This window comes from Salmo trutta, chromosome 26 (assembly GCF_901001165.1).
Source record: "Salmo trutta chromosome 26, fSalTru1.1, whole genome shotgun sequence".
Classification (NCBI taxonomy): domain Eukaryota; kingdom Metazoa; phylum Chordata; class Actinopteri; order Salmoniformes; family Salmonidae; genus Salmo; species Salmo trutta.
Window position 1 is genome coordinate 2,511,841 of NC_042982.1, and position 16,939 is coordinate 2,528,779.

The 16,939-nt window shown below is 41.4% G+C and overlaps 1 protein-coding gene across 2 annotated transcripts; it reads right to left on the reverse strand.

The window, feature by feature from the left end:
• Positions 1–5,022: 5,022 nt before the first annotated feature.
• Positions 5,023–11,712, reverse strand: LOC115162887 (P2Y purinoceptor 14). Of its 2 annotated transcripts, none has more exons than XM_029714381.1 (3): positions 10,757–11,712; positions 9,027–9,097; positions 5,023–6,319 (listed from the first exon to the last, which is right to left on the reverse strand). In XM_029714381.1, exons 2-3 carry the CDS (start codon positions 9,093–9,095, stop codon positions 5,384–5,386), a joined length of 1,005 nt encoding a protein of 334 aa, XP_029570241.1. In that variant the 5' UTR covers positions 9,096–9,097; positions 10,757–11,712; the 3' UTR covers positions 5,023–5,383. The 2 variants fall into 2 exon arrangements, with proteins under 2 accessions (XP_029570241.1, XP_029570240.1); XM_029714380.1 differs by having other exon boundaries at positions 5,023–5,262; positions 5,358–6,319; positions 9,027–11,712.
• Between the last annotated feature and the right edge of the window lie 5,227 nt (positions 11,713–16,939).

Here is a 16,939-nt window from a genome sequence, read left to right on the forward strand (position 1 = left end):
TGTGTGTGTGTGTGTATGTGTGTGTGTGTGTGTATGTGTATATATATATATATATATATATATACTGAAAATAGCAGACATTCAAGATACAGTACTGTTCTCTGGTTTGAGTGACAAAACAATATACTGTATCATGATATGATATAGTGCATTCGGAAAGTATACAGACATCTTGACTTTTTCCAAATTTTGTTATGTTAGTCTTATTCTAAAATGTATTACACACAATACCCCATATTGAAAAAGCATTTTTTTGTACATTTATTAAAAAGAAAAAACAAAGCAATTACATTTACATAAGTATTCAGACCCTTCACTCAGTACTTTGTTGAAGCACCTTTGGCAGTGATTACAGCCCCGAGTCTTCTTGGGTATGACGATGCAAGCTTGCAACACCTGTATTTGGAATCTCTCTGTACTTTGCTCCGTTCATCTTTCCTTTGATCCTGACTAGTCTCCCAGTCCCTGCCGATGGAAAAACATCCCCACAGCAATATGCTGACACCACCATGCTTCACCGTAGGGATGGTATTGGCCAGGTGGTGAGCGGTGCCTGGTTTCCTCCAGATGTGATGCTTGGCATTCAGGCCAAATAATTTAATCTTGGTTTCATCAGACCAGAGAATCTTGTTTCTCATGGTCTGAGAGTCCTTTTAGGTTCCTTTTGGCAAACTCCAAGTGGGCTGAGGAGTAGCATCTGTCTGGCCACTCTACCATACAGGCCTGATTGGTGGAGTGCTGCAGAGATGGTTGTCCTCCTGGAAGGTTCTCCTTTCTCCACAGAGGAGCTCTAGAGCTCTGTCAGGGTGGCCATCGGTATTTGGTATTTTATTAAGATCCCCATTAGCTGTTGCAAAAGCAGCAGCTACTCTTTCTGGGGTCCACACACACACAAAAAAAATGACATAATACAGAACATCAATAGACAAACATCAAACTTGACAGTATATTAACTATAGGCTATCTAACTACCCAACGTTTATTGGCTTGATTATTCCCGTCATTCTTAGCTTAGCTAAATGGTATAGTCATGCGTTCTCAATGGACATTCGGGTGTTTTTGTAAATTCGCTGTGGCTATCTACACCAATTTCAGAGCACTCTCGTCTGAGTACCAGAGCGCAGAATAATGAATTTACAAGCGCTCAACACCCGTTGAATATGGCCGGTGTCAGTAAACGTTGGTAAAAAAGCGTAATTAAATTGTTTCCAGCAGCACAGTTACAGTCAGCAACGCTCTGGATAACATGAAAACTGCCTAACCAGCTCTGCTAGGGTGACTAAAATGGTCAGAGTGGTCTCATTTGTGTCTGGAAGTAGCTAGCAAGCTAGCCAACGTTAGCTTGGCTGTTTGACTGCCGTTGTAAGGCCAGAACGCTCAAATCAACCCTACAACGTGAGAGTGAAACGGTCTGAATTTACAAACTGACAATCTGACAACATTCTGAATTATGAGCGTCACGTTGAACAGCTCCATATTTTCCGTTCCATCCTAACAGAAACCCAGAGGTTTTTTTGTTTTTCATGAAATAGAAACAGCATAACATTAATCAAATTAATTAATCAAGTACCAGTCAAAAGTTTGGACACACCTACTCATTCCAGGATTTGTCTTTATATTTACTATTCTCTACATTGTAGAATAATAGTGAAGACATCACAACTATGATATAACACATATGGAATCAGTTAAGAACAAGTTCTTATTTACAAGGACAGCCACTCATTCCTCCCCGTCTGGGAATTGAACCCTGGTCTCCCGCGTGTCCTCCCCATCTCTGGTAATGCCAATATGGAAGACATATCAAATGCTTCTCAAAGATGCCCTCTGGTGGTCAAACTAGCACTAACTTGCAGTAACAGAAAAAATGGCTGGCAATTAAATGATGTGCCGCAGTATGGCGCAACTTTTAAAGGAGTAACCACTGTACATGTCTAAACAAGACTCCACTTCAGCCGGATTACATGAGCCATCAAATTAGCAAAGTGTGTCTGGGGTTGATTACGGCCATCTATTATATTTCATGAACATGTGTACACGTCTAGACAATAGTGACCCATCCACTTAGCTAGATGTGGCTGGGGGGGTTATAGCATTTCCTTCACATGACCCATCAATTTAGATAAGTGTGTTGGGTAAGCATAATCTAATAATGATAAAATATTTATAAAATGTTTTTATCTGGACACTTTGTGTTTTTGATATTGCTACTATGCAAATCAAATCAAATGTTATTGGTCACATACACATGGTTAACAGATGTTATTGCGAATGTAGCGAAATGCTTGCGCTTCTAGTTCCGACAGTGCCGCAATATCAAACATGTAATTGAACAATTCCACAACTACCTAATACACACAAATCTAAGTAAAAGAATGGAATAACAATATATATATATACTGTACATATAAATATATGTATGACAGAGCGGCATAGGCAAGATACAATAGATGGTATAAAATACAGTACATACATATGAGATGAGTAATACAAGATATGTAAACATTATTCAAGTGGCATTACTAAAGTGACTGGTGATCCATTTATTAAAGTGTGCAATGATTTCAAGTCTGTATGTAGGCAACAGCCTCTCTGTGTTAGTGATGACTGTTTAACAGTCTGATGGCCTTGAGATAGAAGCTGTTTTTCAGTCTCTCGGTCCCAGCTTTGATACACCTGTGCTAACTTCGCCTTCTGGATGATAGCGGGGTGAACAGGCAGTGGCTCGGGTGGTTGTTGTCCTTGATGATCTTTTTGGCCTTCCTGTGACCGGGTGCTGTAGGTGTCCTGGAGGGCAGGTAGTTTGCACCCAGTGATGCGTTGTGCAGACCGCACCACCCTCTGGAGAGCCTTGCGGTTGTGGGCTGTGCAGTTGCCATACCAGGCGGCGATGCAGCCCGACAGGATTCTCTCAATTGTGCATCTGTAAAAGTTTGTGAGGGTTTTAGATGACAAGCCACATTTCTTCAGCCTCCTGAGGTTGAAGAGGCACTGTTGTGCCTTCTACACCACACTGTCTGTGTGGGTGGACCATTTCAGTTTGTCCGTGATGTGTACGCCACCTTCTCCACTGCTGTCTTGTTGATGTGGAAAGGGGGGTGCTCCCTCTGCTGTTTGCTGAAGTCCACAATCATCTCCTTTGTTTTGTTGATGTTGAGTGAGAGGTTGTTTTGCTGACACCACACTCCGAGTGCCCTCAACTCTTGTAGGCTGTCTCGTCGTTGTTGGTAATCAAGCCTACTACTGGGATGCCGTCTGTAAAGTTGATGATTGAGTTGGAGGCGTGCATGGCCACGCAGTCGTGGGTGAACAGAGAGTACAGGAGGGGGCTGAGCACGCACCCTTGTGGGGCCCAAGTGTTGAGGATCCGCGAAGTGGAGATGTTGTTTCCTAACTTCACCACCTGGGGGCGGCTTGTCAGGAAGTCCAGGACCGAATTGCACAGGGCGGGGTTGAGACCCAGGGCCTCTAGCTTAATGATGAGCTTGAAGGTTACTATGGTGTTGAATGCTGAGCTATAGTCAATGAACAGCATTCTTACATAGGTATTCCTCTTGTCCGGATGTGATAGGGCAGTGTGCAGTGTTATGGACCTATTGGGGTGGTAAGCAAATTGAAGTGGGTAAGGTGGAGGTGATATGATCCTTGACTAGTCTCTCAAAGCACTTCATGATGACAGAAGTGAGTGCTACGGGGCGATAGTCATTAAATTCAGTTACCTTTGCCTTCTTGGGTACAGGAATAATGGTGGCCATCTTGAAGCATGTGGGGACAGCAGACTCGGATAGGGAGAGATTGAATATGTCCGTAAACACACCAGCCAGCTGGTCTGTGCTTGCTCTGAGGACGTGGCTAGGGATGCAGTCTGAACCGGCAGCCTTGCGAGGGTTAACACGTTTAAATGTCTTACGTCGGCCACGGAGAAGGAGAGCCCACAGTCCTTGGTAGCGGGCCGCGTCGGTGGCACTGTATAATCCTCAAAGCGAGCAAAGAAGGTGTTTAGTTTCTCTGGAAGCAAGACGTCTGTGTCCGTGATGTGCAAGTAACCACTTCACTCTACCATTTACACCTTCTGTATCCTGTGCATGTGACAAATAAACATAGATTTTATTTGATATAGCGTGTGTTTACCACATGGCCTCAAATGTAAATCTTTAAAGTGATGGGTGGGGCTAAGGCTTAAGAATGTGTGAATGATACTGAATGGGTGTAGACAAGAGCTCTCCAGTAGATGTACCAAAATATTCAAGAGCCATTTTATCAAAAGTTCATCAACTTCCAAAGCAGAATTACTTTCCCATGTTCCCCAACTGTAGTGTATGATATACCATTTTCTAGCTCTGAGTATCTACTTTTCTCCAATGTAACAAACACCCTTTTAAATTTTGCTTCATAAGACCGAATAGAGACGGACGGTCACATATGGCAGAGGTTGAAAAGCTATAACACTGGAATCTATTGTGAACCGAGCCGACAGATTTTTTAGACTTTACCTTTTGCCAAAGTTTTAAAAAATTGCGTTGTTTAGGAGTGCAAAGACAAATTGAGGTATTGCACACGCACACTTCAAAGAGTAGGCTTTCCCTTACGGAAATATGCAAATGTAGTTAGAACGCACCAATAGAATCTCGCTAGCATGATAGGGCACCGACTAGCGGTTCCACGTGGCTGTGGTTGTAATAGATAGGGCTACATTTGCATGGCTCTATCTATTACAACCACAGGGGGGATGTGTGCGTGTGCTTGAGCACAATGCCCCCATGTGGGGATTAAACAATTTCCATGGTTTTTGCCCTAGCACTGCACAGCTGATTCATATAACTAACACATCATTAAGCTTTGATTATTTGAGTCAGCTGTATAGTGCTAGGGTAACAAACAAAATGGGGGGGGGGGGGGGGGGCAGGTCTGAGTTAAGGAAACTCTGATCTATGTATCATCTTTAAAACCAGCACCAGAATAAGATTTCAATTATCAACTTTTACTCAGACGCTGTATTAAATGAAACCTCAACAACATTGACATGATTAAAGCAAAAAAATATTTTTATTAAATCAAACCTCAAAACAACATTGACATTATTTAAAGCAACAAAAAATGTCTTAACCCATGTCTTGTTCTATGGCATCAGTAGCAATGAAACGTAAGCATTTTTAATACTGTAAAGGTGTTTTCTACAAACAAATGTCTGTTGTTATAATTTCTATTGCAGTCCAGGCATATCTTCAGCGGAGTTCATTACAAAAGGGTCAGTCGAACTCCCTGCAAATATATAAACACATACTGTATCTAGTATTAGAATTCTTGCCCTTTGCTGGTTTACTATTTTTCCACATATGCTTCTTCTTTCAACTCACCTGTTCTCGCTCCTTTCCTCTTCTCATCACATATTACTAACAGTCTGTTCTGTGGTAAGGGAACATCTCTTTGGCCCTCTCCTGCCTCTGGGCAGTTTCTTCAGTAGTGACTCGCGGAACTTAGTGCACATCAAGAAGTAGATGACGGGGTCCAGGCACACGTTGAGTGCTGACAGGAAGAGGGTGACCTCCTTCGCCTGGAACAGCATATAACGGCTGTGCCAGCTGAAGCCGGAGCCGGGTAACTGGCTTTGGGTGTAGGTCACGCGGCAGATGTGGTAGGGCACGAAACAAATGAAGAACACGGCCAGGAGGCTGAAGATACTGCAGTTGGACTTGCTGTACACCCCGCTGTCGTCCTGGCGAACGCGACGGTACGACTTGTAGAAGTGGTGGGCAATGGAAGAGTAGCAGAAGGCTAGAACCAGTACGGTGGCCCAGAACAGGGCCACACCGAAATACGAGGACACCTTGTGCCACTGCTGACCCAGGGGGGTCTTTAGCTGCACACAGTGTCTGGAGCTCTCCTCGTCCGCAGGCTTGCTGGTCAGCACGACATTGGGGAGTACGGAAAGCAGCAGCAGGCTCCACGTCAGCAGGGCCAGGACCCGGGTGAACCCCACTCGCTGCAGGAGGTGTGTGCAGGAAGACGAGTGACCTACGACCTTGACGTAGCGCTCCAGGCTAATGAGGCCCATTAAGATGATGCCCACGTACATGGAGGAGTAGAAGAGCACGGCGCTGTAGCGGCACACGGCCACGCGGACCTGCCAGCCGCCCAGGCCGAGCTCGCTGGCCACGCGCAAGGGGAAGGTGAGCAGCATCAGCAGGTCGGCCACTACCATGTTTTTCAAGTAGACCACCATGCCTGAGTCGCTGGGCACCCGGAAAAATATCCAGGCAGCCAAGCTGTTGAGAGCCAAGCCCACGCCGCCGATCAGCACGTAGAGAATTGGGAGCACCTGGTGGGGAGAAGCAGAATGAGAATCTGGCTGGAGAATACGAATAGAGAGGTGGTTGATGCATAAAAATAGGATAACGCAAACACATTTGTTGAAGAACCGTATGCTATGTCTCAGCATCAGTGTAAGTGTACTGCACCTATACAAGTGTACTGCACCTATACACCCTTAGAAAAAACGGGTTTCAAAAGGGTTATTCAGCTGTCCCCGGAGAACCCTTTTTGGTTCCAGGTAGAACACTTTTGGGTTTCATGTACAGTGCCTTGCGAAAGTATTCACCCCCTTAGCATTTTTCATATTGTGTTGCCTTACAACCTGGAATTCAAATAGTTTTTTGGGTGGGTTTGTATCATTTGATTTACACAACATGCCTACCACTTTGAAGATGCTAAATATTTTTTATTGTGAAACAAACAAGCAATAATACCCCCCCAAGTCAATATTTTGTAGAGCCACCTTTTGCAGCAATTACAGCTGCAAGTGTCTTGGGATATGTCTCTATAAGCTTGGCACATCTAGCCACTGGGATTTTTGCCCATTCAAGGTAAAACTGCTCCAGCTCCTTCAAGTTGGATGGGTTCCGCTGGTGTACAGCAATCTTTAAGTCATACCACAGATTCTCATTTGATTGAGGTCTGGGCTTTGACTAGGCCATTCCAAGACATTTAAATGTTTCCCCTTAAACCACTTGAATGTTGCTTTAGCAGTATGCTTAGGGTCATTGTCCTGCTGGAAGGTGAACCTCCGTCCCGGTCTCAAACCTCTGGAAGACTGAAACAGGTTTCCCTCAAGAATTTCCCTTTATTTAGTGCCATCCATCATTTTTTCAATTCTGACCAGTTTCCCAGTCCCTACTGATGAAAAACATCCCCACAGCATGATGCTGCCACCACCATGCTTCACTGTGGGGATGGTGTTCTCGGGGTGATGAGAGGTGTTGGGTTTGTGCCAGACAAAGCATTTTCCTTTTTGGCAAAAAAGCTCAATTTTAGTCTCATCTGACAAGAGTACTTTCTTCCAATATGTTTGGGGGGTCTCCCACATGCCTTTTGGCGAACACCAAACATGGTTGCTTATTTTTTTCTTTAAGCAATGGCTTTTTTATGGCCACTCTTCCGTAAAACCCAGCTCTGTGGAGTGTACGGCTTAAAGTGGTCCTATGGACGGATACTCACATCTCCTCTGTGGAGCTCTGCAGCTCCTTCAGGGTCATCTTTGGTCTCTTTGTTGCCTCTATGATTAATGCCCTCCTTGCCTGGTCTGTGAGTTTTGGTGAGCGGCAGGTTTGTTGTGGTGCCGTATTCTTTCAAAAAAAATGTCTTCCCCCATTTACTTCTCCACAACTTTGTCCCTGACCTGTTTGGTGGTGCCCCTTGCTTAGTGGTGTTGCAGTCTCTGGGGCCTTTCAGAACAGGTGTACATATACTGACATCATGTGACAGATCATGTGACACTTAGATTGCACACAGGTGGACTTTATTTAACTAATTATATAACTTCTAAAGGTAATTGGTTGCACCAGATCTTATTTAGGGGCTTCATAGCAAAGGGGGTGAATACATATGCACACACCTCTTTTCCGTTTTATTTTTTTATTTCACTTCACCAATTTGGACTATTTTGTGTATGTCCATTACATGAAATCCAAATAAAAATCAATTTAAATTACAGGTTGTAATGCAACAAAATAGGAAAAAGGCCAAGGGGGTGAGTACTTTTGCAAGGCACTGTATAGCATAGAACCAAAAAGGGTTCTACTCAGAAGCAAAAATGGTTCTTTATAGTGTTCTCCTATGGGGACAACCAAATAACCATTTTAGGTTCTGGATGGGTTCTCTAAGAGTGTATGGATGCCTATACAGTACAAACATTTTAGTGTACATGTAGCTATCAGTCATTCATATCGTTTTCTTGCACATAACGTTCGCTTTTTAAACCTATAACTGTTTTCTTTGAGCCAGAGCCTCATCGCAGATATGAGAAAAGGAAACAAAAAGAGATCAGACATCAGTTCAACTTCTAGTTTTGATTTACATTGGTTGTGTTTTCAACTAACGTGAATTCAAAATGAAATCAATAAGACGGCACCATTTAGGTTAAAAGTTTGGTGAAAAAAAAAATACGAAATGCCCTTACGTTGATGACTTTTTAAAAAATCTAATCAGTTTTCTACATTGATTCAACTTAAACACATAGATTGTTGGGGTTTAAATTATGTGGAAACAATGTTAATTCAATCAGTTTTTACCTAGTGGGAGGTAATCAACCACATACCTCTATCCTGCCACCCCACATTTCACAACATTGAACGTTTTCTTTGGCCTTACATTCGATTAAGGCATCCACCTAGCTGACAAATTTGTGCCATGACGATTAGCAAAGCCCACTTGTCAGTATAGACTGACATGTAAGCCAAGATCCTTTTGACTTGGGGTGGATAGGACAGGTGGTGGGTAACAGCCTATAATGTCTTATAATGAGTCTTATAATATGCTATGTTTCTGTGTTTCAACTTTTCATCTATTATAACTGGTATTATTGTCAGTATTTAGTCAGGATCATTATGAGATTATTATGAGAGAGCATATAGGCTGAGGGTATTATAAAATATTTTCATTTTCAATATCTAAATAATTTCATTGCATTCTTGTGTGGCATAAACATAAAAGCACAGGTGCCTTATGTTACGACATCATCAGCGCTGTACCTGGTGAGTGAACACACTGCCGAAGTCTGTTGTCTGATTGGACGGGCCAGTGATCCAGTTGGCGGCCATGCCTGAGAGAGACAGTGTTTATTTCAACATACATACAGTCTCGTAAAATGCTGTCACTAGAATTTGGTTACAGATGTGCCTCTTTAGTGCAGAGAAAGTCAATAGCTGTAAATATGGATTACTGGTGGTCAAAGAAAACCAAATCAAGGTAGAACATTTTTACATTCTGTAGCATTTGTACAACTTCACCCAAGTATGAACTTATAAACTGCTGTGTTTGTTTTTTAAAATACATAAAACTTAAAACAATAGGCTTAGTAAGAATGATTCAGCCAAGTTATTCAGCACAAACAGAAGCCTCTTTTACACCTTGCATCAATATGTGTTTCATGATCTGAACAATATGATCCAATCCATAGAGATCCTATTAAATTACTGAAGGGGCTATGTCATAAACCCTCAAAGTTCCAGAATGTGGTGAAAATGGCAGCTGTATTGGTCAGGGACAAATCCAAACCAGTCTAATTGGAGTTAATGGCAGTAGAGGCATAAAATAGTAATATAATTACAAATACAGTTCATATGGGTTTTATACACATTTTATGTATAAATAGCCTCTAAAATGTATGTATACAGGCCATAAATGTCTACATTTTTGTTTTCTTGGGAAGCTGTGAGTGCTATTATATGATACAATAACAGTATTTGTTGCATTTACAACTTGTCTAAGTCCTATCATCAACTGATTTCAGCCAGTGTATGGCTGTGGATTGAATGCATTGTTTGAATGGAATGATGGCAAATTGGCAGTTAATTTGAATAATCCCTCTAAAGTTGTCTGGCTAGCTAGCTAGCTAACAAACATGCAGTGCAGATAAATGATTTAAAGGGATTCATTTCCACTATCTTATCACAGTACTGGCAAACCATGGTTGATCAACTCCCTGACCAAAATGTCTATCCTTTATCCCATCATAAGAAGGTTCATGTCCATTCTACTATTCTAATTCATAATTCTATGGTCCGATCACTATCTGATCAAGGTTTGTCATGTCACACATTGTATTAAAATTTTTGTCTTATCCGTTCAATGTGTCCGCATTGTGACCAGATTGGCTGATGTCTCCCTGTATGAAAATTATTTAACTGATTTTCTTTAAAAATAATAGGAATTTATTTATTTTAAGAAAATGACTGATGCCATAAGTCAATAGTGCTACCGGTCAATGATTTTAGATGCCGGTATAATGATGATTTAAATGGTTTGACCATCCAGATGTGTTTACACTTGATTCATATCCAGATACAATGCGTGCTTGACTAGCTCCGGAGGTGGTTAGGAAAATGTGATGAAAATCAGATCACAATGTGTATTTTAATCGTCTACACCTGTCTAAAAATGTGGGCACAAGCAGAATGAAGACAAGATCAGGACAAAGGGGGCATGTTAGTACCAGGTATAAATGGGTAAAACTCTGAAACAAAGATAAAACATTCTGCACCGTGTCCGTGTGTAATGTTAACATACAAGGGAACAATTAACACATTCCTTTTTGCATTTAGCTATGTAACAATTAGCACCTGCATACCTGTCATATGTACAGAAAAGTTATGTGGAGTAGTACACAGACATATCTCCACAAACCATCATCTATAGTAGTTTCTTCTATACAAATAGAAAAGCAGTTCCTATATATTTAAGTAGTCTGATACAGACTAACCTTCAACAAGCAGGACAGATATTCTCTGAGGGGAAAAGTGGTGGTCTCTGACTCCTGGCTGTGTGATGAGAGGACACAGCTCCTGTCCTGTTGGATGGTAGAGTATCTCTGTCTGCGGATCTCTCTTACTGCTGACAACACAGGATGCTACTCAGACCTTGCACTGATGTTTCAACAACGGCCTTGTGTTCTCCAGTCTCAAGGGTTGCCTTTTGTCGGACAAATATACACAATAAGTTTTCCCTGTGATGCTCAGGCTTTATTGTCCCCCGTCTTACTCTCTCTCTTTCTCTCTGCATGTGTCCTCCTCCCACACGGTTCCTTCATGAGAATCGGAGGAAATCAGCGGGGGGCGGTGTCTAGGGTAGGGCATTGCATGAAATGGGAAGTGGGGTGTCCTCGCTATCCCTCCAAATTTGAGGATGTGGTTTCTGGTGTTCCTGGATCTGTGATTTCTGTATGATTTGGTTCCCATTTTTACATTTGAGTCAGTGAAGTTTAGTGGGGAAATTCAATAACATACCACAGTCACTGCAATAAGACCTTTCTTTGGAATATCAGCAGAATCACTACCAGTGAGTGCAACAAACACAAAATGTTTCTCTTCACATTCACCGCCCGACACTTCACCCACTAAGGAGAATGCTGAGCTAGTCAAGTGAACAAGTGATATGAATGTGAGTCAAGTCTCACCAGGGCTGGCGCCAGAACGAATTAGTTGGACAGGCATTTGATTTCCACTTTTAATGTATGTATGAGTATGTATGATGTATGAGTGTTATATTAAACACCAAAAGTGGCGTGTGAGTTTCAAGTTTGGGTTAGCTTCCTACCCAGCAAACTTTCGTTAAAAAGACATTGAAAAAGGGCCTTCCGGGTGCCGCAGTGCTCTAAGACACCGCATCGCAGTGCTAGCTGTGCCACTAGATTCTGGATTCGATTCCAGGCTCTGTCGCAGCCGGGAGATCCATAGGGCGGCGCACAATTGGCCCAGCGTCATCCGGGTTAGGGGAGGGTTTGGCCAGCAGGGATGTACTTGTCACGGTCACCCGGTGAACAGTGTTTCCTTCGACACATTGGTGCTGCTGGCTTCCAGGTTAAGTGGCCATTGTGTCAAGAAGCAGTGCGGCTTGGTTGGGTTGTTTCGGAGGACGCACGGCTCTCGACCTTCGCCTCTCCCGAGTCCGTACGGGAGTTGCAGCGATGAGACAAGACTAACTACCAATTGGATACCATGAAATTGGGGAGAAAAAAGGGGTAAAAAAAATATTATAAGACATTGAAAAGACGACTTTGAGTCGTTGAAAAGACACCTATAAAAAGACATCCTACGGCCTGTTTTGGTTGAAAGTGAAAGTTGAAAAGATGTATTTTTCAGGTCGTTGTTTTAACGACTTTCAAATGTCATAATTTCAATGTACTTGTAGCCTATACACATGGACGCAGTAACCAAAAAAATGGTTTGTATTTTTTTTTTAATTAACAATCACACTACTCGTTACATTAGTCCAGTATTTGCGCAAAACATTAAAAGAATACTATCTAGTACAGTGATAAGACAAAATACAGTTAAGTTCAAATTAATATAATTAATTATATACACTGAATAATTATCCATCAAAAGTATAGATCTATTTCGCTGCGTTAGGAATGGTCCTGTGTGGTGGTGACGTGGAAACCACCACACCTTGCTCTACCAGGAGCATGTTTGAGGTGGTCTGCCGCAGCTCTCCGAACATCATGGTCAGTGGCCTTGCTGTTCCATTTCTTGACTGCAGCTGTAACACCAAAATAAACACAGTAAGTTATAGAAGAGACTAATGGATATTGAGCATCTTACAGGTTCCCCACAGCACTTAAATCAGCATTCAGGGCTCAAACCACCAGTTTATCACTAAGCAATGGTGGCTATTTTGTGTTGTGCAGTAATAATGATAATGTATAACATTTATTCCGAATAATTTAGAAGTGGATAAATGTGTTTGCTTTTCCGTGTCTATCAAAGACAAAACGCAATTTAAAAGATAAGTTTGGTTAAAGTTGTCCTTCTGTGGGGCTGACAAATGATTAGGGCTGGGCTCAAACTCGCACGCAGTGTAGAAAAGACAAGGGCCTGTTTGTATGGCGCAATTCGTCTCTTTCACTCCTCCCTAATAGACTATTATAATCACATTCATTGGTAAACTCTGAACACTGTAGCCTAATATATTTGTCAGTATGCGGAGATCGCAAAAAAAAATTATACTTGAAATGGGGGGGGATGTTTAGCCGACTGGTTGCTCAGGAGACCAAGGCAATGTCAGACATTTGACTTGAGCTCATAGAAAGAGGAAGGAGCCAGCGCTGCTTGCATGTGCCAAACAAGCTAGGCTAATATATCATTTTTACTGATTAATTGGTACAGTGTAAACACAAAATAAATTACAGGCGTACCAGAGAGTTGATCTGTACTAATGAAAAAATTATAAAGCCTTTTATTATTATCTAGGCCATTTGTAAACTGTAGGCTAATTATTCAAGAGAATGCTTGACTGCATTTAAATGCAGGACTAGTAGGCTGTGTGATGAAATTAAGTAATAATAAGGCCTAATTGATAACAGTCCAGAAAGCTAAACAAAACCAGCATAATGACATACTAGAGTCTGCTCTAATGAAGAAAAAAAATGGTAAAGCATTTATTAGGGCTACAGCATAGCAAAATAAAAAAACTGAATTCAAGAAAATGCCACGCTGGGCAATAGGTTAAAAGGCTATTAAGGTCACATGATCACCTCATTCAAAATTGCCAAGCTCCTAAAACCATTCTTCTCAAAAAGGGACCACACAAATTACCACCATGCAAATGAATAATTGGTTTAGAAGACAAAATAATAATCTAGCCTATTAAAACAGACAGAGCAGGTCATTTTGATTGCACAACCTTAGTGACCCTTTAAGCAATGGGAAGGTGTAGTAAAGGCTTTTATGCACAACGCAACTCAGCGTGCCTGGATACAGACTGTTAACCAGGTATTGTGTGGTTACAGTACCACAAAACCTGAAGGACTTCGCTTTTATGGCTTTTATGACACTCACAGCCATGATAAAAGTGGACCGATTAATTGGAATGGCCAATTAATTACGGCCGATTTCAAGTTTTCATAACAATCGGAAATCGGTATTTTTTTTTTTACACCTTTATTTAACTAAGCAAGTCAGTTAAGAACACATTCTTATTTTCAATGACGGCCTAGGAACGGTAGGTTAACTGCCTTGTTCAGGGGCAGAATGACAGATTTTTACCTTGTCAGCTTGGGGATTCAATCTTGCAACCTTACGGTTAACTAGTCCAACGCTCTAACCACCTGCTTTACATTGCACTCCACGAGGAGCCTGCCTGTTACGCGAATGCAGTAAGAAGCCAAGGTAAGTTGCAAGCTAGCATTAAACTTATCTTATAAAAAACAATCAATCATAATCACTAGTTAAACTAGTAATATCATCAACCATGTGTAGTTATCTAGCCTGTCCTGCGTTGCATATAATCGCTTAGGTACACGTTGCTCCAACGTGTACCTAACCATAAACCTCAATGCCTTTCTTAAAATCAATAGACAAGTATATATTTTTAAACCTGCATATTTAGTTAATATTGCCTGCTAACATGAATTTCTTTTAACTAGGGAAAATGTGTCACTTCTCTTGCAACAGAGTCAGGGTATATGCAGCAGTTTGGGCCGCCTGGCTCGTTGCGAACTGTGAAGACTTTCTTCCTAACAAAGACAGACGATTTTGCCAAACGGGGGATGATTTAACATTTTAGTCATTTAGCAGACGCTCTTATCCAGAGCGACTTACAGTAGTGAATACATTTCCCCCCCCCATACTGGTCCACCGTGGGAATCGAACCCACAACCCTGGCGTTGCAAACACCATGCTCTACCAACTGAGCCACACGGGACCAAAAGCGCATTTGCGAAAAAAGCTCAATCGTTGCACGAATGTACCTAACCATAAACATCAATGCCTTTCTTAAAATCAATACACAGAAGTATATATTTTTTAAACCTGCATATTTAGCTAAAAGAAATCCAGGTTAGCAGGCAAAATTAACCAGGTGAAATTGTGTCACTTCTCTTGCGTTCATTGCACACAGTCAGGGTATATGCAACAGTTTGGGCCGCATGGCTCGTTGCGAACTAATTTGCCAGAATTTTACGTAATTATGACATAACATTGAAGGTTGTGCAATGTAACAGGAAAATTTCGATTTATGGATGCCACCCGTTAGATAAAATACAGAACGGTTCCGTATTTCACTGAACGAATAAACGTGATAGTTTCCGGATTCGACCATATTAATGACCTAAGGCTCGTATTTCTGTGTGTTATTATATTATAATTAAGTCTATGATTTGATAGAGCAGTCTGACTGAGCGATGGTAGGCACCAGCAGGCTCGTAGCATTCTTTCAAACAGCACTTTCGTTTTGCCAGCAGCTCTTCGCAATGCTTCAAGCATTGCGCTGTTTATGACTTCAAGCCTATCAACTCCCGAGATTAGGCTGGTGTAACCCATGTGGAATGGCTAGCTAGTTAGCGGGGTGCGCGCTAATCGCGTTTCAAACGTCACTCGCTCTGAGACTTGGAGTAGTTGTTCCCCTTCCTCTACATGGGTAACGCTGCTTCGAGGGTGGCTGTTGTCGATGTGTTTCTTTTTCGAGCCCAGGTAGGAGCGAGGAGAGGGACGGAAGCTATACTGTTACACTGGCAATACTAAAGTGCCTATAAGAACATCCAATAGTCAAAGGTATATGAAATACAAATCCTTTAGAGAGAAATAGTCCTATAATAACTACAACCTAAAACTTCTTACCTGGGAATATTGAAGACTCATGTTAAAAGGAACCACCAGCTTTCATATGTTCTCATGGTCTAAGCAAGGAACTTAGACTTTAGCTTTCTTACATGGCACATATTGCACTTCTACTTTCTTCTCCAACACTTTGTTTTTGCATTAATTAAACATGTTTCATTATTTATTTGAGGCTAAATTGATTTTATTGATGTATTATATTAAGTTAAAATAAGTGTTCATTCAGTATTGTTGTAATTGTCATTATTACAAAAATATATATATATAAATAAATAAAATCGGCCGAATAATCGGTACCGGCTTTTTTTTTTGGCCCTCCAATAATTGGTATCGGTATCGGCGTTGAAAAATCATAATCGGTCGACCTCTAGTCATCATAACATATGGGCTCTCATGTATTATTGCTTAAATATACCATGGCTGTTCGCCAAATCACCTTTCAGGGCTCAAACCACCCAGTTATTAATACAAAATATACTACAGAATAATGACATGTTTGTAGGTACCGTTGACAACAGAGTACACAGTTGTGTTTCCTAATCCTCGCTTTGCGTGATGGCCATTGAAGTTGAACAAGGACATCAGGCCATTGGTAAAGAGCCTGAAAGTCAAGCACACATAGGATGTACTTTGTGAATTGAACACTTTCAAACTGCTGAGGAGATAAGGCTGGATTTACTGTCTTCATTGCAGACAGTTTCTATCACTAAAGATACCTTTAAAATTACTTTCTTATTGGATCCATTCTGAAGATATGACATACCTGTCCATGACCTTGTTGGCACGGTCCTTTGTGTCCTTAACACCAATTTTGCTTTACCTTGCAATCTGTGTCAAGAGACTGTTTGAAACACCAGAAGTTATGCAGTAACCACTGTCTCAATATGACTACTTAAAAAAAAAAAATTCTACAGGCATCGCTTTAGGTAGTGTGAAAAATGCTGACTAAATCTACAAAATAAATTTCACCATCAGATTCTGTATATCCACACCTTGGAGCTGCTTCTCTAGTTGCTTAAAGTCTTGCCCTGTCTCCATCCTCTTGACATGGAACTCAGAGTCTTGGGGCTCTGCTCTCCCAACACGTTTCACCTCCTCCAATATCTCCAATTTAGTTAGGACACACTTCTGAAATTCTGAAAGGAGAACATTTTGTTGACACTGGAATTATGGGGTTGTCACACGCAAGAGGATCCTGCCAGACAAGATTGTGATTGCAAATAAAAGTGAAATTTTACTTGCAATAATACATATAGTTCAACGTTTCAATAATGTTCTGTATTCTAATGGATTCAGTGTTTAACTTTAACTCAAGTTTCAATTTTGTA